The sequence below is a fragment of the Colias philodice genome, chromosome 26, assembly GCF_061535455.1.
Source record: "Colias philodice isolate Cphi_HAF_F1 chromosome 26, ilColPhil1 Martin Lab GWU primary, whole genome shotgun sequence".
Lineage (NCBI taxonomy): Eukaryota > Metazoa > Arthropoda > Insecta > Lepidoptera > Pieridae > Colias > Colias philodice.
The window spans coordinates 7,014,741-7,037,207 of NC_143111.1; the positions used below are offsets into that span (position 1 = coordinate 7,014,741).

At 33.3% G+C, this 22,467-nt stretch overlaps 2 protein-coding genes across 2 annotated transcripts in view; one reads left to right on the forward strand and one right to left on the reverse strand.

The window, feature by feature from the left end:
* Positions 1-8,510: 8,510 nt before the first annotated feature.
* LOC149476987 (protein FAM114A2) overlaps positions 8,511-22,467 on the reverse strand; it is a 180,548-nt gene continuing 166,591 nt past the window's right edge. Inside the window, exons 2-11 of the mRNA XM_089711454.1 lie at positions 15,865-16,112; positions 15,464-15,640; positions 14,884-15,096; positions 13,698-13,890; positions 13,121-13,369; positions 12,528-12,653; positions 11,448-11,595; positions 10,621-10,806; positions 9,712-9,835; positions 8,511-9,156 (exon numbers count right to left, since the gene is read on the reverse strand). Of these exons, the coding sequence (XP_089567580.1) occupies positions 9,082-9,156; positions 9,712-9,835; positions 10,621-10,806; positions 11,448-11,595; positions 12,528-12,653; positions 13,121-13,369; positions 13,698-13,890; positions 14,884-15,096; positions 15,464-15,640; positions 15,865-16,029 (1,656 nt within the window). The 5' untranslated portion in view covers positions 16,030-16,112 and the 3' untranslated portion in view covers positions 8,511-9,081. The remainder of the gene's footprint in view (positions 9,157-9,711; positions 9,836-10,620; positions 10,807-11,447; positions 11,596-12,527; positions 12,654-13,120; positions 13,370-13,697; positions 13,891-14,883; positions 15,097-15,463; positions 15,641-15,864; positions 16,113-22,467) is intronic.
* kibra (WW and C2 domain containing protein kibra) overlaps positions 18,117-22,467 on the forward strand; it is a 70,509-nt gene continuing 66,158 nt past the window's right edge. Inside the window, exon 1 of the mRNA XM_089711434.1 lies at positions 18,117-18,490. Within this exon, the coding sequence (XP_089567560.1) occupies positions 18,363-18,490 (128 nt within the window). The 5' untranslated portion in view covers positions 18,117-18,362. The remainder of the gene's footprint in view (positions 18,491-22,467) is intronic.

Below are 22,467 nucleotides of genomic sequence, written 5' to 3' on the forward strand. Positions count from 1 at the left end.
TACCTTTTTATTGTTCTGAACCAAGTTCTGAACCTACAAAAAGGTTTGTACCTATAACAAGTCAGGAACAAGTCATAAATGCTCTCACCTGTTGCCGCGTTTTATGTACAGGCGCCAAAGTTTATTGGAAAATTATATATCTAAGTATGTAAACTGAAAGATTAAAAAATAAAAACTATATTGTCTATTTACTTACTAGCATACTGCATTATTACTGAGTAATGTTACATGTAGTACTGAACAATAATTACATTAGGTACTTAATTATTTTGTAAAAGTACCACGGATATAACCACAATTATTACGAACGAAGTCATGTGAATCTTATGGGATATCATTATGTATTAATCATAATTAAGCTTGTATTTTATTTTTATTACAACAAAAATTTAAAATTTGAACAAAATAATAAAAAAATATAGGTACCTACGTAGGTACTTACAATATTATAAAGGATGGATGTGAAAAGACTAGGGAGAGATATGTTTGCATTGTGTTATTAAATAGGTAACTATTGTGAATATTTAAATAATTGAGACATTTGCAAACTATATTAAATATAGGTACTTAATATATATATATGTATATATTATTATTATATCAATAAAAAAGAAAACGTACGCAATCGATATAAATAATGCAGTCTCTAGGAATAAGGTATCCATACTAATATTATAAATGCGAAAGTAACTCTGTCTGTCTGTCTGTTACTCAATCACGCCTATACTACTGAACCAATTTGCATGAAATTTGGTATGGAGATATTTTGATACCCGAGAAAGGACATAGGCTACCTTTTATTGCGAAATATGTACCACGGGCGAAGCCGGGGCGGACCTCTAGTAAACTATAAAGTCCATAACAAGTACCAAGTTCCTTAGTGCAGGAAGACAATTCCTTGTACACCCTATGATTTACCTTTACTCACACTTCAAGAATTCTTGTAAAAGTCCGAATTCGCCGCTCAATTTTATTAGCCATTGTTGCAGTACGCTATAAAATTATGAATTGGCATGAAACGTTGCCGGTGGTAATAAAAATGTAGTCACATTTTATATTATTTTAAGTATGGTGAAAGAATTTAATAACGTCGCGAGGATCTAAGATGTTTTTAAAGGTATTCATCATTGGCAAGCATATAGTCCAATCACTGCTAATATAATACCGAACAGGTACTGGGTATACTGTCTAATACCTATTTTAAAAATTTCTTACATCATTGAGTCCAAATAGGGAGATATTTGGACACAATGACTTAAAAAAAATTAATACGGATTCACCGGCAAAGACGCACCGACTTCGAAAACATACGCAGTTTCTTTGCGAATATTATAAATGCCTATAGATATGAGAACATACTTTTATATGTCTGTGAAAATACCTTATCATCCGTACCATTTTAATACTTACAGTACTTAATTAATTAAAAATAATGCGATTATATCTCGCTAATTATAGAAAAGAACGTATAGGGTCAAGAACCTTAAGGCGCGATTAAACAAATTGAAGCAACCAATTATTGAATGATAAAATTTCTGAACGTAGTACATATCCGGCGTTGCAAGTACTCAGGCTTCGACTTCCGGTTCTCACGAAAACTGAGAGTCAACGAGCAAATGTCAATTTTAGTTTTTTTACTTATTTCATGAAACTTCTATTTGTTATTTTGAGTTCAGAATGCAAAACGAATGCTTTATTCTGGTATGCGACATCATTCAGGCAATTAATGTTAGGTAATTATTTTTTTACTAAGATTCCTTCTACATAATTTTATGAACCGAACATTAGGTAGGTTATATATTTTGTTATACTAAAAAGGCTGTACCGTGTTTAAGAAAATTAAACCAATACATATTAGTGACTACTAGATAATTAGCCTTTATAATATTTTTTCATTGCCGAAACCGATCTTGAAGATAATGCTATACAGGGTGGAAATTAAACTAAAATAAAAGCTACTAGCTAGTTGTATTAAATTTAAAATTCTCACACGTAGGTAGGTCATTCGATGATCCGATGTAGGTAATTAGATCTAGCATGCAAAACCAATACTAATAGTTAGGATAAATGTTTATTCTCTCCTAAATACACGGTAACTTCACTAATTGGTAGTTCATACCTTGACGTAAGTTGGTCTAAAAACATTCGAATTATTAGTTTATTGAGGTTAGAATTAGTATACCTACCTAGTTGTTTTAGCAGCTAAGAATAAACGTGATAATAGGTACCTAACTATACTTGAAATAAGATTGTTGTCTTCCATATTGTTAAGTTTCAGTAATTTGAAAGTTTTAACAATGTTATGCATTTTTCAATCGAATATAAATTGGTATGATCAAATGCAGTAACTATCTCAATACAAAGTTAAGTGTAAAAAAGTTAAGTAGAGTATCTATTGTAACAAATTACGGACTTTTTGCCCACGAAAAATATGTAAACATACTTATGTTAATATTCCAAACTTAATTACAAACTAATATCTAATACTAACTAGTATTGTATTATATTATCTGTGCTAATAATATACAATTCCAAACAAATCACCACTGTACGGTGTACGCAGCGTAATAAAAATAAATAAAACATAATAATATGTACCTACTTCATTACTCTTTTGCACACACCTGACATATCGACAATACGCAATCATATAAAATTGCCCCAAATCAATAGCTTATTATATCATTGTGTAGCCAACACGCAACAAAATAAATTGTTTTTACAAAACACGTGCCCATGTTTACATCCGAACCACGCGTTTTTAATTTCACAAAACAATAAGTATCGGAAATGATTATGAAATTAATAATTGAAAAAGCAAGCCAATATGGCATGGCAATACCGTGAAATTACATGGTGACACAACTGTTTGGACTGTCAAAATTAATCTTAATTATAGTATTTTGACCCATATGTTTATAGGCTGTAGGTATATTTTGCATTGATACGAATTGTGTTATATTTTGGGGTGGATTTAATAACTAATGACAATATTGTTTTGCGGTCTCTATGATTATCGAAATGTAATTGCATGTTTGTATGAAATGGAATCGATATTTAATATTTATCATTAATGGTAATGTAATTTAATTGTTTTTTATTTTTGACTAGCTACGCCCCGCGGTTTCTCCCGCGTGGCTCCACTCCTGTTGGTCTTAGCGTGATGTTCACAGAACATATATACTCTGGTGATGTTCCTATAGCCTTCCTCGATAAATGAGCTATCTAACGACAAAAGAATTTTTCAAATCGGACCAATAGTTCCTGAGATTAGCGCGTTCAAACAAACAAAAACAAACTCTTCGGATTTAAAATATTAGTATAGAAGTACCTATAGATTATTTATTATTTGTGCAAAATATATTGATTACTTTTTGTTTAAATAGTTCAAACATTTAACATAAGTACATAATATTTAAAAATAGGTCAAACAAATACGCCCAGTAAAAAAAAAGCTGTTACGCCATTTAGTTCTTGCATTGTCAATTGAAAATATGAAATAAACAATTGCAAACCAGATTGTAAAATATAATGAAACACATTTACAAGCCTCTTATGAATGAAATTTACGATTTCTTTGAAACTACCCGCTATTTATCGTAAAATTGTTAAAAATGTAAAATATTGGCAAAGCAATAAACTATAAAGCTCTCGAGGAGCACAATATTATAGCTTTCATCTAGTGAAGTGAGGTTGTAAAAATGGCGGAAATGGACACAAAGAGCACTTACACCGCGCTTTCCGGTACTGTCGCGGTGAGAAGTGCTTTCGACACCTGTCGTTTCGAGTGCTTTGTTTTATTGGTTTTATTTGATTTTAGAAAGGAATAGATGTTTTAGACTAAAGTTTGTTTTATATAAAATTCGTCTAAATTTTTTATGAATACGAATAGATTTATCGGTCACATTTTCGACCATAGGTGACGTGTTTGACTCAGTCTCGTGAACTCCTCATTTGGTTTTATTTGGCATGACAAGGCAGCATTTTCTTTTGAAAGGATAATCTTTTAATTTACTTTAATACACAAAAAAATAACAGACATAGCTACATAAGGTTTTACTATATCAATATCAAGCATAAGGATGATTACAAATTAAATGTAGCAGTTTTCTAATAAGTATTGAATAAACTGATGTTCGCAAATATTATGTATCATAATATATTATATAATAAATTATTGTTTTTATAAATAAAAATATTTTCACCATATTTTTTGTTTTTAATTTTCTAGCCGAGTGTACTCTCAGTTCTACCTGAGAAGCATTCGGAAGTAGTATTGTCTCACGCCCGCTGGTGCCACATGAGTAGAAAGACGGAACAGAGACTAAGCTTCTTAAGAACGTGCAAAATTGTTACCTATTTTGGTAGGCTTGTCACAATAGGTTAAGACAAATTAAACAAAACTACCTACTACAACCCAACCTAGGTATGTACACACTTACAATACATACATACATACTTACAAATGCTAAACTTGTAATAATAATGAAAGGTAAAAACACACCATGTACAATTCTCATCTTATTAAAAAAGGACCTAATAAAATAAACGCAAGTAGGTACTTACTTGAAAAAGTAATAATCAAAATATTTACTCACCTATTGTACTCCTTGAGATAGTTGAAGTATGATATATTTTTGGTTTTTCTACTATTATTCATACACACAGTACAATAAACAACCATTTTTGACAATGAAATATTACGTTTTATATTAAAATATTCAAACTTGCAAGTTGCAACTAATAAAACAAACAACGTGCGTCGTATCAACCCTGAGACTGTCCTCTGCCTAAACCGGTTTTTTCCAGAATCGCTGCGTACGCGACAAGCGGCCAGAGTCACTCACACATGGCCCCGCGTACTTGTAGTAGTGCAATCGATTCTCGCGTTTGTTTGAAGCTTAGTCTCTGTTCCGTCTTTCTACTCATGTGCTGGTGCGTTGATGCGGATTTTTTTTATTATTTCAACGTATTTATTACTCGGCCATTTTGTGTAAATCTGTAACAGTGAGACAAGCTGTTTTCTGTGACGTTGTTCGTGAATTAGATTGTAAAGAGTTGTAGGAATTGACAAATAAATCTATTAAATTTTAAACTTAACATCAGAAGTAGATAAAACCTATAATATTATTATTTATTAGTGTTTTTTTGGTTGTTTTATTCAAGATGTACAAGTCATTGTACGTCTACAAAAGACGAAGGTGGATTCAAAGCTTCGTCTTTCGTAAACTTCTTCACATAAAAGTAATTAATAATAATCAAATAACACGAGTTACTTTTTTATCCGATTTCTCTTGAATTATATTATGTCAATTAAATCAAAGCAAATAATTTATTTTATAATTTATTTTTCCAAGGGATTTTCACATGCTAAACGATGTATTAGCGAAACTTAAATTCTAACCATTTCTAATTTCCAAACGGATTATAACCAGATGCGTTATGCACCTTTCCAAAAGGTGTATTCCGATTTACGAATGCGCCATGCGCACGCGCATACAATATCGTTTGATTTATTGCCGATTTTGTCAATTGTCATTCAGTTAAAGAGTTTCCTGCCATTACCAAATATAGTAACACATTTGACGAACACGTACGGTCTTGAGGTTTAATGAAAGCGTTCATTTGTTTTTACTCTTTCAGGATGTGAATGGATACGTGGAATCTTAAGTGCTTAGTATATTACTGTGTGTTATTTGATAATTGAATCTTATTAACTTTTATTGTACAGGATTGGATTTATAAAAATGTATGCTGACTTACTCGCTAATTTTGTGTTTATATCGGTAGGTATATCTAGATTATTAATGTTGTAAAAAAATAAATAAAAAGATTTATTTACTACTAGCGGTCCGCCCCGGCTTCGCCTGTGGTACATGTTTACGTTTTCTCTACATAAGAACCATCCTCGTACTTCAAGGAATATAATAAAAAAAGAATTATCGAAATCGGTTCAGCCGTTCTCGAGTTATGCGCTTACCAACACATTTTGCGATTCATTTTTATATATAAGATAATAATAAAACAATCCTTTCTCATTAATATAATAATTGTTAATATACAGACAATTGCACAAAAAAATAATTTGGTGTAAGTAAATAGCTAAAAGCTAATGAATATAAAAAAAACAAAATTAATAACATAGCGACCTAAAGCGGGTTCGAATCTCGCTTTTTAAATAAATTGATTTCTCCATTAACTGTAAGTACAAACTTTAATTGGAATGCTTTTTTATCTTCCATTTTTTATAAGCTCTAATTCAAACACATGTTAAAGGTCTACCCAGATGCAAAATCAACCCTTGCAAGTTGCAAGTATACCAGGTGTCAGTGACTTGTAATTTTAATAATGCAACAGATAATATAATAATACTAATGGATTTACTCGTGTTTATAACAATGTATTGAAATTACAGCCCGTGCGTTTTATTATGTTTTATATTGTTTGATCTTTAACGCGTGTCTTACACGCTTATGTATTAAGGTTGGTGACAAAGCTTATTTTGTTATATGAATTGTTATTTTTGTTAAAGTGAAACTTTTATTACATCGTCTCAAACTTTTTGGTCTGTGTAGCGCATGTCGCGTGACGGTCGAACCGTACGATAATTATCGTACAAATACGATAATTTTGTGCCTAAGTTTCACTTTTACCGTGGTTTCATAAAACCACACAACATTTTTTTTAAGTTATTTTTTTTAGGAAAAGTGCTGGGTGTAGTAATAATAATTTGTAGGTAGGTATATTTATTCGATCTAGTAGTCACCTTATTAGTAATTTGATAAAAAATAAGCATTATAGAGATTTGGTGTATTGGTATAATAATTTTTATAACTACCACGGAAAAGAAAATCATCGATCATTTCATTCCACCGTACATTCATATTTCATACTCAATATTTTTTTTTAATTTCATATTTTAATAGCTAGTATTTCTTTTCTTAAATACTTAAATATAGCGATTTTCCTCAATCGATCAACACAAAGCAAATAATTCTGCGAAACCTTTCGTCTTTCGCGTTCCAAATGTCACGGAATCGCAAATCGAACCCTTTTGGGCAGATGTGATGACAATGGCTTTTGTAATGTAAGAATAGCATAGATAGCACTGTATTTAATTTAATTCATACGTAGACAAATGACCGTTACATTCAAATGACCGATTGTGTGTACCGTACGATTGTGATATTTTGTAAAATCATGTACTTAATCGTTAAGTTTAATTTATATTAATTTTAAAATTAAAAAAAAATAACTTAAAATAGATAAGTGCACACATAGAACTTGACGTAATTAGGGTACTGTAAGCTTGCTTCATTTTAATATTAAACAAATTAAATAAAATGCGCTGTATAACGGCGCATCCATTACTTGCTCTGTGGCGCATCCATACAATTTTTTCGATTAACAGACGCCTTACAGACGCAACAGTTTGTTGAGGTTTTTAAAACCTCCGAAATATTTTAATTCTTTTGATAATTGTATCATAATTTTTCTATAGGCGGGTTAATAGATCACATAATATCACAGTAGCTCTATCTCTACCATGAGTTTACGCTAAGGTTTACGCACACGATACTCGCTATAGTCTGTCCACTATAAGAATTGCTTTTTGACAGCTCGACGGGTGATACCATAAGTGATGTTCAAAAGATTATCGATTGTGATACCATTTCAATTATAAATTCAAAATATTATCATAAATCGAATCAGGTACGTAAATAATAATTACAACGTAAACGTACTAATAAGATATATAATAATAAGGCCACATATCTATGCATTGTATGTTAAAACTAAACTTAACTAATATTTTATTATTTATTGGTTTCTATCTTACAATTTGGTTGTCTTTACGTTTAAATTATATAACATAATAGAAGAGTTTTTCTGTATCGGATATATTTTACAGAGTATTTCTATCGATTATTTTAATCTATCGACCCATCATTGAATAATTCTGTGTAGGCATCACTAAGTGGGCGGGACCTGTCCATGAAGTACGATAATTAATTGTATGACATTTTAACATAGACAATACAATCATACATAGGCGTGCATCTGTCAAAAAGCAAATAATATAATGGACAGAGTATAGCGATTGTAGTAAGCGGTTTGTATAAAATTTCGTACAGCACCCCTAGTGTGCCGTAGCGGAACTAAAAAAGAGGTGCAATAGTATACTACAGTAGATAACGTATAGTAAACTATACTACACTCGCTGTAGTAACCATACAGTTTTTGCACCATGAGTTCTAATTTTGACTTATGTCATAGTTTATAACTATTCGACGATAGATACGTCATTCACGGTAAATAATCTCGAGAAAGTTAAGTGATGGTAGAGCTACAGATATACCGGTTTTTATTGATGTTTTCTTGCTTTTCTTACCGATTAGAACAGTCAAGTGGAAAATATATAGAAAATTATATCACTAAAATCCCCTGTCTTACAATGTAAATATTATATGATTAGTAATATAGATATTATGAGGTAATAAAACAAAAAATTATAATAAATTAACTTTATTGTCATAGACTTGTTATATATTATTTATTACAATTACAAGGAATATATTTTATACAAACAATAAAAAACTCAATATTAATATAATTGCTAATATCAAAAGCATATAAATAAGATGGGAAATCATTACTATAATATAGTCTCTTTTATCGAAATTTGTTATACAGGAAAATAACTGAGAGTAAATTAAGTTTTAGAAACTATTAGTGTGCAGTTTCATCCAAATAAGTTCAATACTTATTGCGTAAAAGAGAACACACATAAAGAATCCACAAACGTTCATAAATCTATCAAGCTGATCATATATCAATTATAATTCTTAATTGAAAGACAAATATTTTCTATCCTAGGTTGTTTGGAAGAAATCGCTAATAAGCGATAAGGCCTTCAATTTGTACATAATTATATATTGTGATATTTTTGTTGTGTTTTGTGTAAAAACCAATATAGTTTTTTATACTATTATAAAGAAGATGCCATATCCATCCATGATAAATCTATTGAATCCATTTATTTTTTAAATATATTAAATGTTATTATAGTTTATACTAATTTTAAACTGCGCCTATTTGAATGATTGGCAAGGTCAGCTGGAACGCGTTTTCGATGTACTTTGAACTATTACCGGCCTGCAAAGAGAAAAAAATAAATTAACAAAAATTTTGTTTAAATTTAAGACTGAATAATAATAATTTGTTTATGTATTCTGGGAGAATTTGTTATTTTTGGATATATTACTTCAGTTATACAAAACATAAGCACAAATGTAATAGTTTATTTGTTGTTGCAATGCAATCTTAGCGCTTCCTTTGGAAGAAGATTCTAGGTTTGATCCCTGTGATATCAGGGGCCTTAGACAAAGTAACAATTAAAAAACGATAACGAAGTTAGAAAAGGCAAAAATGTATGGGATTGACATACGCCGCGTTAGATCACGTGGTCTATCTAATGTCAATCCCATACATTTTTCCTTTTCTAACTTCGTTATCGTTTTTTAATTGTTACTTTGTCTTGTGCTTGTAAATAAAATTGATAAGTGCAATAAACGATTGAAAACCATGACTTTACTTTTTCTTTTTAATCATAATTAAGTCATTTAGCTGTTTCTGAAATTTTCGTTTCCTTTTCTCTCACCCACAATACACTATATTCTATCCCTTTTCCTTAGCTTGTATACAACTTACCTCTAGGAATATATTGGTGATATAATTATTTATAACATCCTTTTCTTCATCGGGTAATTGAGTGAGTTTCTCGGTGAACAGCGTCGCCATTTCACTTATATGTTTCGTTAGAACTACTGTTAATCTGAAATTTGAAAAATACATATAATTACTATTTTTTGTACTTGTAGATAAAGAAGAAAATGAATGTCTTTGTTTTAAGATAGTAGCTGAACTAACAACTGATTGGGCTCTCATAAGGAATATTCTTTTATATTTTTGCAACACTTCATTTATCCCATAATATTACAATATTTCAATATTGGTCATAGTGAGATATTTAGTATATTTTTACGCACACTATGCACTTTGCACTTGTGTACCAAACACGTGCGCAGTGGGTGTAACAAACCCAGCGCATATGTTTGCGCAAAACACAGCGCATTATGCACAACAAGCATGTCTGAGTAACAAAATAACTACTGTTTGACGTCAATATATTCATTGAACAAGCATATCTGCCAAGCAATGGCACGAGCCCGATAAGTATGCCCGTATAAGTACGTGAGTCTGTCTGATGCCGTAAAATTTCATCGGTTTACTGCTATGACATCACTATAATCGCTACGCAAACGCGTTCACCTCGCAGCGGGTGCAACAAACCCGACGACCATGTCCACGTTATTGTCTTACTAGCTTTCCGCCCGCGGCTTCGCCCGCGTTTTCAAAGAAAAACCCGTTTCCGTGGGATTCCCGGGACCGGGACCGGGACCTATCCTATGTGTTAATCCAAGTTACCCTCTATATGTGTGCTTAATTTCATTGTAATCCGTTCAGTAATATTTGCGTGAAAGAGTAACAAACATCCATACATACAAACTTTCGTCTTTATAATAGTATTAGGATATTAGGATGTATCGCTGTTCTCACTGCGCAAGCGCGTCCGCCTCGTCAGCAGTAGAGCGGCGCGGCTTCACCAGCAGCATCTCGCACGTCTTGTGGTAGAGCTGCACGCACAGCGCGGTGCCGCACGCGAGGCAGCTCACGGCGCGCTTGTACACCGCGCGTGGGTTCGCGTCGGGTGTGGCGAACCCGGCCAGCGTGTCCGTGTACTGTCTGCGGACAGGTGAGATTCATGTTAAATGGGGGAGAATAAATAAAAAAAATCATGTCTTTTTATTTACTCTCCCCCATACGAGGCGTTGCCTGTATCTTATTAATTATTGTTATCAAACTTATTCCATTTGCCAAGATCTCTACAAATCATGCATAATATATTAATATGTATAATTGACTCTAAATCTAACAATTTGCAGCAGACTACAACACATCTTTTATTATTTGGTGTAAAAAAATTCAAAACTACGAACATACAGCCTTGCAACTTACATAAGAACTGACATTGATCAATTTATTTAATCACTAGCTGCGCTCCGCGGTTTCACCCGCGTAGCTCCGCTCCCGTTGGTCTTAGCGTAATGATAATTTATAATATATTATAGCCTATAGCCTTCCTCGATAAATGGACTATCCAACACCGAAAGAATGCTTCTAATCGGACCAGTTGTTCTTGAGATTAACGCGTTCAAACAAACAAACAAACTCTTCAGCTTTATAATATTAGTATAGATAATAAAACTCGATTATTTTTGAATAGTGTATCATCCTGTTCATTTGACCTTATATATTATGTTTATGTAAATATACATTAAGTGCTGAATAACCTATCAGATATTATCAGCAAGTCTTTGACTTACTTAATAAGCGGTTGGAACTGCATCTTCAGTCCAATATCCCTCGTAGCCCGCTGCAGTTTCTCGTGGAATATATCCTCCTTGGACATGTCCGGCGGATGCTCTTCATCATCAGGGTCATCGTCTTCGTCTTCTGGCATCTCACAGAGCTCTGGAAATTATTGTTAATTAAATAATGAGATTATGTGATATTGGTTTTATTTATGTTACTTTTAGTACTTTTTATTTGTCTCTAATTTAGTTTACAGTAAATATTGTTAGTAAAACAATGTATATTCATAGTAAGTTTTTTTTAAATTGAAAAGAAAAATATTAAACTAAAATCCTTTTGTATGATTTCAAAGTTTGTTAGTTGACTGACCGGTTGGCTTGGTTGGTAGTGGCCCTGCCTTCCAAGCCAGAGGTCGTGGGTTCGATTCCCACCCAGGGCAAATATTTGTGTGATGAACATAGATGTTTGCTCTGTGTCTGAGTGTTAATTATCTATATAAGTATTTATTTAAAATTATATATTTAAGTTTATCAGCCATCTGGTTTCCATAACACAAGCGAAAGCTTAGTATGGGATCAGATCGTGCCGTGTGTGAAAATTGTCCTGAATATTTATTTATTTTATTTAAATTTAAGTTTGTTACAATTAGATTGATGTATCTACATGTTTGAAAGTTTCATTTAAATGTTAAGAAAGTTAATCATGTTGAAAATGAAATAATGATTTATTTAATGCTAATAAGTGTCTTTATAACTTCCATCAATCAATAAAATGAATTACACATCTTTCTCAACAATCATTCTTACAAAATTGAATATACCTAAATCTTTATATCTCACCAACACAACACATGTAGGTATACTAAACATGTACACAAGCACAGAACATCTTATAGCTAGAAAGTTAAGACTTAAGTGTTGCGTTTGTATTTGTAAACATAAACATTAAAACCAATCAATGTTACAAAAAAAAATGGTTCAAGACAATTGACTCTAAGTCGTGTTACAAATAGTTTAGTAGCGATGCCCTCTCTAGTATGTAGTACATGGTAACTCAATGACACTACCTCTCAAACAAACAAACACACATACCGGCAATCTGCTGCAATGTCTCCTTAATATCCTGTCGCTTGTCAGGCTCAGCGCTACGAAGACGTTCCTCTATCCTCATGTTCACTTGACGGGAAAGCATTTCCAATGCTTCTAGGTGTACTAGACCTGGGAATCATCATCATACTGATTGTAATAACGATTAATAAAATCATTCCTTATTTTTTTTAGATAGCCCATTTATCGAGGAAGGCTATATCCTATATATCATCACTCTGAGGCCAACAGGAGCGGAGCAATGCGGGTGGAACCGCGGGGAACAGCTAGTAAAATATATAATCAAGAAATTAGGCAGATACCAAAGCAAATTATTAACTATATTATATTGATTCCTTTTGCACATTTTATTAAGGTACTTTTTACCTAACCAAACATCTAGGAATGGTCCACATTTTTGTATTCAAATTAAATCTCATAATTATATCTAACCATTTGTTCATCATCATACATTATTATGACGTATCGGATAAATAAGGCAGTTTAATTGAAGAAATAAATGTATGAGTTTAAATAATTTATTGTAATTACTATCAATTGATTAACTTAAGCACAAAAACACATAATAATTAGCTCACCTTCAAAATCATCAAACAGCGATTCATAATGCACTTCCTTTGCCTCCCTTTTCGCTTCCCTAATTTTGTCTTCCTCCTCAGCTTTCTCTTTCGCCTCCCTCAATATCTGGGATAATACCGGCTTGTCATTATCCAATCCTAGTAATGCCCGTTTCTTTGCTAGGCCTGGGTCGCCATCTTGGAGGACTTCCATTGTCTTTTTGCCTATCGTTTCGAGGGTATCTAGACCACCTGCTATAACTTTTGTTCCTACAATTTTGTGTTTATTGGTTAGAAATAAGTATTAATAAAAGCACAGGAAAGATAACAGTGAATTTAAAATGAATTTTCAGTTTTAAGTTCGACAATATGGAATATAAAGTATACTTAACACAGTGCCAAAAAATAAATTGTTCTGTACTTTAAAGTATTATTTCAAGTATCTAATGTGTTAAATTATTCGTATGCAAATCAATAAAAAACTATGGAGAATGCTGCTTTTTACTTATCAAATTTACAACATTGACGAATAAATATATGTATTTATGATGTCGCAGAGACCTTTTGTTTTAAGGCTTATATATAAAGAAAAACTTACCAGTACTTTCCACAAACTTAGTAACTCCCGACAGTAAACTACCAAACTGAAATGCACTATCACTAGGCACTTCAGATTTAGTATCTGCATTGCTCTGCTCTGTGGCTGATACTTCACTACTTTTTGCTGTTTTACGAGCTAATTCTTCTGGGTCAGGGGCTCCTATGCCAGTTTCGAGGACTGTTGATATGCCCTGAAATGTGTGTATTATAAAATCCATACTAATATTATAAATGCGAAAGTAACTCTGTCTGTCTGTCTGTTACTCAATCACGCCTTAACTACTGAACCAATTTGCATGAAATTTGGTATAGAGATATTTTGATACCCGAGAAAGGACATAGGCTACCTTTTATTGCGAAATATGTACCACGGGCGAAGCCGGGGCAGACCTCAAGTTTTTTACTATAAAGATAACATAGAGAAGTAAAATTTATATCTTCACATATAAAAGCATTTTATGCCCAGTCAATATTTATATGACAATGGGAGTGGAATTAATAATTAAAATTTGTTTGCAAAACTAAATTGCAGTTTTTTCAGATATATACAAAAAAAGGTGAACAAATTTAGTTTCTCTTTTCTTTTTGAGATATCACAACAATTTTATAACCACAGATTTATACTATATAGGCTGGTTTCTGAATTGAGAATTGATTTTATTAAGTTTTGAAAAAGTTTAATTAACACCAAGAAAATATTTAAGCAGCATTTTACTAAATGTTTAACACTCCATTCAGTATGCAATTACATATGTTTATGACCATAACATTTACATATTATACAGAGAGTCCCACCGTCGGTATTATAAGCTCAATGGAGGTTATAGTTTTGCATACGCTGAGTACGTAAAAAATTCTTATAAAATTGCAGATGCATTTTTTTTTCAAATAGATGAATTCTTAAAACTCTTTGTGTACACCCCCAACTTTGCCACCCGCACGTAATCTATCGTTTAAGATTATGTTTTCATAGACAAAATGCTCACATTAGCGAAGCGTTATATGCCGGCTGTGCGAACGCATAGAAGAAAACATGAATTTTATGGAAAAATGATGCAAAAAAATTTTGGCGTAATTTTGTTGTTTAAGTATTTTTTACGTGATCGGTGTATGCAAAACTAAAGTCCCTTCGCGCTTAGTATACTGATAGTGGGACACCCTGTATAGATAGACAGATATCTTACCTGCGACACTTGACTTGTAATGGTACTAATACCAGCAGTAGCTGTACTCAACAGGGTATCTACACCCCAACCCCAACCCCAGCTGTCACTTTTAGTGGGTGCAGTCTTGTCGGTAACACCTTGAACGTCTGGTGAAACACTCTGAGTGGTGGTATTTGCCAGCCTATCGGTGATGGTTTGAATATTGTGGTCTGGTTTTTGCTGTTTGGGTGGCTGAAATGTGTTTTAAAATATACTGTTAAGTCTTTCAGCAGTAATGGTGACTCCATTTGCTATTTTGAAAAATGGAAATCAGGAGACATGCTTTTACATGTGCTTTTATACAATAAAATAATTTAAATAATAATTGAACTAATTAAGAAAGAACATTATATTGAAAAGATAGACGAAATAACTTCTAGAACTGTGAGTTGAATAAGAAAACCGTGGATATTGGATTTTCAGTTAATTAAAAATTATGTTAATCAAACAATATGGTATGCTAATTTATTATCACAAACATTAGAACCATGTTTAATTTAATTGCCAAAAATATAAATTGTTTAAAAGTAAGTAAGTAATTATTAATTTCAATATTAACCTCAGTACTGATGGGATCACTTTGTCCCCAATCATCAAAATCATCCCAGTCGGTGTCTTGAGAACTTTCTTGCTTGGGTTTAGGTTCATTATTTGTTCTAGAAACTTTAGGCTCTTCACTAATTTCAACAGTTTCATTGTCTTCTATTTCAAAGTCATCCCAACCGTCTGTTGCCAACTGAAATTCGTAAAATTATGAATTTTAATGATTATAAGTAGTATGAAGTATACTGAGTAACAACCACTTTGTTAAAGGAAATCTTAAAATAATATAATGAACAGAATTATTATTATAAACCGATACATTATATTAATTTATAGTTAATAATTATTATTAATTTATTTATTTACAATTATATTATTAATTTATTTTTATTAGTTAATAAGGATGATACAACATACATTTTTGGATGCATCTGGGGGTTTAGTTTGTGATGTAGGACTATCCAATTCTAAATTATCACTATAGTTTGATGATGAGGAGTTTCGTTTCTTCCGATCTTTTTTTCCAGAGCTTACATGCCCTTCATCTGCACTTTCAAAGTCATCACTATCGCTTTGAGGCATTTTATAAATTAACTTAAAATTATTAAGAGTTTATTAAACTTTGTCTACGTGTTTTTATGATCGTTTTCTCAATTTTTTGACAATCTCATCACCAGTGGTCATCGTCATTCGTCGTTGACGTCTGTGGTTGACGTTACTTGTCGAAAATGGAACGTTTCGTTTCATAGAAAATATGTATTTTATTAATTACATTATTTATGTACAGACAAGCTTAAATATTGAAGATCTATTGCGATTGATATGGAAGTTAAAAAAATCGTATGTTTTCTTTGTTGACATATTTATTTTTGAGCTAATGATTATGTTAAACGCCTGTTTTGTACAGAAACATTAGAAAAACATTCGAACCACATTTTTAACTACGTAAATATTCTAATACGTCAATGTCACATTAAACTGTTAATTTTTTTTTAATAAAACTTTTTTTTGTTAAATTGAAAGGGCCTTTTTAAAATTGGAATTTGCAGGAGAATCGGAAGAGAAAATTTTACTTGGAAGCTAAGAGCCAGCGCGCACGAGCAACTTTGTCTCCGCAACTATTTTGTCTCTCCCATCAATTTGTATGGGAAGTTGCGTCGCTACGTGCGCGCACTTTCATACTAGCCCATGGGTGGGAGAGACAAAATAGTTGCGGAGACAAAAAAGTTGCGGAGACAAAGTTGCTCGTGCGCGCACTGTCTAAGCTTGGAAGTTAGAAGGAACTTTTATTTTTATGAATATGAAGTAGGTACCTAATATAATTATGGTGATATCTTCAAACGATTGTAACCGTGTTATTTTGAAATTGGAAAATAGTACGTCAACAAATATAATTAAAACAAATGATGGCAGTAAGTATTATTATTTACATAATGTATGTATGTTCAATTGTATGAAGCTTTGTAACTGGAATTGCTTTTTATTTTTATTAAAAATACTTTTTTCTTAGTAGTAAGTAGTAGTAGTACGTAGACATATATACCTAAATAATCAATACATAGTAAAGTCGCTTTCTCTGTCACTATGTCCCTTTGTATGCTTAAATCTTTAAAACTACGCAACGGATTTTGATGCGGTTTTTTTCAATAGATAGAGTGATTCAAGAGGAAGGTTTTAGTATATAATTTACTAGGTTTTAGACAAAGCAGGCGAAGCCGCGGGCGGTAAGCTAGTTGTACATATTTTATTACATTTATAATTTATTACGGAACTTCGGTCCAATAATATAGTTAACTAATATACCTAGTTAGGTACTTTATATAATTTGGTAGGTACAATGGGTATAGGTATAATATTTTTAAAATTCGTGAGTCTTAACGTTCGCGTTGGTATGATTTCATTAAATATATAGATATGTAGTTGGGTATGTAATTATTTAAATAATTACTTTTATAGATATTATATTTTCTGTTTCATCAATGAAGTGAGTAATACTTCAGCACGCAGCACCTTCTCCAAAATATCGTAGTTTTAATGGATTTTCATTCGTGTTATATTTTATTTTGGCTAATTAACATTTAACTAATTATTCTATATTATGTTGACTCAATTTAACTTTATCCACATAATAATGTCTGAGATAATTAAATAGTCGTTAATAAAATCTTCCAAAATTTAGGTGAGTAGGTACCTACCTACGTCTATACGCACACTTGAGTTCCACAGAGCAAGTGTTGAGTTCCGGTTTATAAAATAGGTATGTACATCAAATTGTCAAAGATAATGGTACATACAAAATGTATTCACAAAGTACCTACAAGACAGTACATTGTAGTTGTGATCTCTACTTATAGCAGTAGGTACCTAAGCATAGCTATCTGTAATGTCTACATATGCTATGGAATGCGCACGATATATGTATAGCTATTAGCTACGCTACGTACATATCTACAGGGGAATCGTAAATAGACTGAATGGATATGTACCTACTTAATTTCTGCCTATATGTATGTGTATCGCTGTTCAGAGCTCCGATAAACTCGGTAGAGTAATTCAGCGTATATACCGGGGCCCGAAATGTAATGTAAACATTGTGGTCAAGAGGAATGCATTTAGACAGTAGGTGCTGTAGGATATTATCATGAGCCGTGATAACGTGGCGGTGAGTCCGCGCGCCTCAGTCAGCGACGCGAGTTCGCGCAAAGCGGTCGTATGTATATTCCGTGTCGGTGTAGTGACGTACGGAACTTTGTGTTCGCGTTCGCGTACGCGCCGCATTCCATCGTGGGGGCCCTTCGCCGCCATTGGCTGATCCCACGTGACGTCACTCCTCGTAATGAGGTATTCAACATGGCCGTGTAGCTAGTTCGCGAGTGTGCTTCGTTATTCGTTTGAATGGATTTAATCAGTGAAATATGCCAAGGAGACGAAACGGTGAGATACCCTTGCCCGACGGATGGGATTACGCGAGGGACTTCGACGGTAAACTCTATTTTATCGACCACAACAATAGAAAAACGACGTGGATTGACCCGCGAGACAGGTAAGTTTTCCCAAGAGAAGTGTTAACCCCTAAAGAGCCCCATGTCAAAACTTTACATTCCAATGTGATTTCTGATGTTTCCTGATATAATTTGTGCCATGTGGATAATTTGTTTGAAAGTGCATGTGTAAATCTATGCCCAAAGCGACCTACAAAAGATAAACATTGACGTAAGTTAAAATAAATTGTGGAAAACAAACTGTTCTTGACGCGACAGAACTGCACTCTGTCGGAAAACACGCACAACCGCGCCGATTTCACACGACATTCCACAATTGACTAACAACAAATGACCTAAACACAAATTGTGGTTATCATTTTGTTATCCTTTGGAATGCGCATTGTGCTCGGAGTCTCGTTTTCATTGGAGTCCGTTTATTTGGTGAGCGGTGTCGGAACGCGACTAATGAGGCCATGGAACTGGTTCATAGCAATGCTAGTTGAACTGGCGCAGAAATAATTCGATGAAGCGTTTATGTGTTGAATGCGAGTGTGGCGTGTTGTCTAGATGATGCTGTTAAGTGTTTCGTAAGACGTATGTACGTAAAGCGCAATGCGTGGTGCCGGAGAGCGCGGAGGGAGATGGAATGCATTGCATAGGCAAGTTGTACGGTGTGAATGACAGGCCGTAGAATGCGGCTCGGGCCTGCGGCGATGGTCGCGCCTTTCTAAAGCGGCGAACTCCCCCTCCGTGCCCCGCAAACCCCTCGACTATCGTACCACCTCATCGAGCTGCAGGTGCTCAACACATCCCTATTAAATGCCGATCATGTCTAGTCCTATCTATTTACCATTGTTAATTCGACACCTGCATCATTGTCTTTTCGCTCATCCAGATGAGCCACCTGCAACGAAAATATAACTGTAAAATGTACTTTGTGATCCAATTAAACGAGACAGGACAGCTAGCTTTATCAAGGAAGTATTTAGTAGATGTCACTGCTAGAATAGGCCATTGAAACGGTAACCCGTGTATGGGTTGAAAAATTTCAAGACGAGATCATGTCTGAGCTATTCTACTCATTTTAAATGAGAATTGTGTACTTTTTATACGTAGCTGCTTTCCAGTAAAATAATGGTTTGAAGATGCTTACAGGAAAAATATAAAGAGTATAAAGTGGAATCTAAAGCCACGTGAAAAATATGCTGTTTACTTATTGATACATGCCTAAAATGTTATCGAAGGACCACTAGTTTTTTTACTCTATACACTCGCATAACAAGTGTCGAAATTGCTGAACAGTACTAACAACTTCATCTGATGAATAATAATCCCTAAAGCATAATTTCTTTTCATGTTCTGTTATTATTTATTCGGTTGCAGATATTGTCGCGATGTCAAACGCGAACAATAAACTGAGCAACTAAGCCAATTTATGAACGCTAAAAATAAACCGGCCATGTCCTCGTATACAACAATAATATAACCTTATAAAGAGAAACTAATTACATGCTCATGACACATTGGATCTTCGTATTCTAAGCGATATGAGTGAGCAGACTCCAGAATTTTGATTGTAGGGTTATTTTTGTTATGTTTCTTGGAACTTGCGGTGTTTGCAGATAAGAAAAACGTATTATAGCGTGATGGAAGCGATCGACAGCTACGCATTGTTAATTGAGGAAAAAACCATCTATTGTCTCGTTAAGCAAGGAAGTGGTGAAGACAATGATATCGTCGATTAACTACTCAGTGGGAATTTATACCCGTGTCTGTCGGCGTTTATCACTTTAATTATATCATACAAATGCATTCGCTCAGTACATTGTTCCATCTACATTCCTCCGCTATGTTAACACATAATTTTATGGTGCAGGTGAAATTTGCGTTAAAATAACAACGTACGTGGGAAAATGAGTGGTCGTTTCATTCCATTCAATTGGTTTATTTGCATGTTAGTTTTTATTTCCACACTAAATATGAGGTGTCAATTCTTACGGAAGGCGTGCCATAATAGGCTATATATTATTGTTTACTTTTTCGTTCGCAACATGGCTTGCAACTAATTTACATTTTATAAGTACTATTGGTCTTGTAACGTAGCTGTCTTCAAGATTGTGTAACCTAAGTATGTGTAAAGCATCTTGTGGGCACTTCCCACGCACTACGAGCGCCTTCATGCGTGACGTTTAAGGGGCTAGGCATTTTGCTGCGTTTCTTGACTTACCTTGAGGATCTTGATCATTCTCTTATTTATAATAGACAATCGTACACAGTACTGAGAGTGTCGTGTTTAAATAAGTCGCATTCCTATCGTTGAGTAATGTGTAATTTAAGAAAACCCAGCAGTGCAAATAATTGCTTGAAGGGTGTGGCGGGCAAACTGAGCTATGCGGCACAATGCTCTATGCGTATTTCTCAATTAAAATTATCCGGTATTGATTATATAATTGCTATGCTAATAAATACTGTGGAGTTGTTGTGATCAAACGCCAATGATCTAAGTCCTCAGCCCTTTTGACGACATATTACGAATACATTCTTAATTGTAATTGAGAGATTTGTGGACTATCCTACCCGCAATAATATACCTACTGGGTGGAAAATATTAATTGGAATTTATTGTACATAATAAATTGTAAATGTGTGTATAATTAGACACACTTCAATTTTATCTATACAATTATGCGATAAAAGCAACAGTTCTCCCGTTTCTAATCAAAAATAAAATTCCATTCTTATCTATATGCGTGCCGTCACGAGGTTATTTATTCAACCGTAATGTATTTTTCATTGCTACATCTATTTATCGTGATGTACTTACATGCCCGTAAAAATAACAATGTGTAATTATAGAATTGCTATATTTAGAAAATGCAAATAAACAGTAAGAACGAAAGCTATTGTTTATGACTGAAATATTGCATGATTAATATGCATGCTATGTATCTGAAAATTTATATCTCATTTTATCACTAACGGGTGTGAATCATGAATTCGATGATAATTTAACAAAACATTGCATGGATATAACAATTTCGTGTTCATTCCGACAACTATAGGAAAACGTGTAAGAGATAATATAAAATTTAATAACCATTAATTTGATTTGCATACGGTAGCTGTTGATTATCTAGCCGACGCAGAGACGCCGGCCTCCAAAGAATGTTGCCTATAAGTAATATTTCCTCTTAATATTTCGAGACAACTTAATGGCCACTGAAGACGTGCGATTCCAATCTGTTGGATGATGGAATGAAAGCGACATTTTACCGCTATCCGACTTGGAAACATCTAATAACGTTTAAACTCGTTATTTAGAATCTTCTCCAGAAATTTTGGAATCGAATTTAACGAGGCACTTAATTGGCTATTGCGTATACATCTTCGATATGAATCAGAATTAGATTATCGTGTGACATTTACATGCTTGTAATTTTAATGAATACCGTCATATTTTTTACACTGTCAATAATCTTGATAAGTGTTTTGTGTATTTGGTCAAACAATGTTCTGATCAACATCTAAATATAGTTGTTATAACTATAAAGCCATGTAAGGGACACAAAACACCGAGAGGCCACTTTGCATTGATTTTATACAAATCATTGACGACGAGGTATATCGTAGGCGAGATATAATACCACAAAAATGTACCTTGTTTCCTGGTAATAGTGCGCTGTTTGTTATTACGAAGTGTTAAAACTATGTCGGTATTAGATCGTAAGCGTTTTGGAATGCAAACCACCTGTAACAGCGATAAGGTGATAGAAAACTGGCCGAGTTTACCTACTCTAACCGTTTTAAAACGCTGGGATCGTAAATTAGTTTATCCAATAAAATCAGAAAATACTATATTATCTTATAGTTGATTTGCTCTTTATACATTTGAGAAAAAGTTATTAAGGGCCTTTTATGTGTGTTTGAAACAAGTGTTTTAGGTTCCCAGGAATTTGAGTTTCTTATATGGGCACAAGATTCGCTACCAATCATAAAACAATGGCCTGAGGAATGTCCTACCTCGACAGATTTTCGC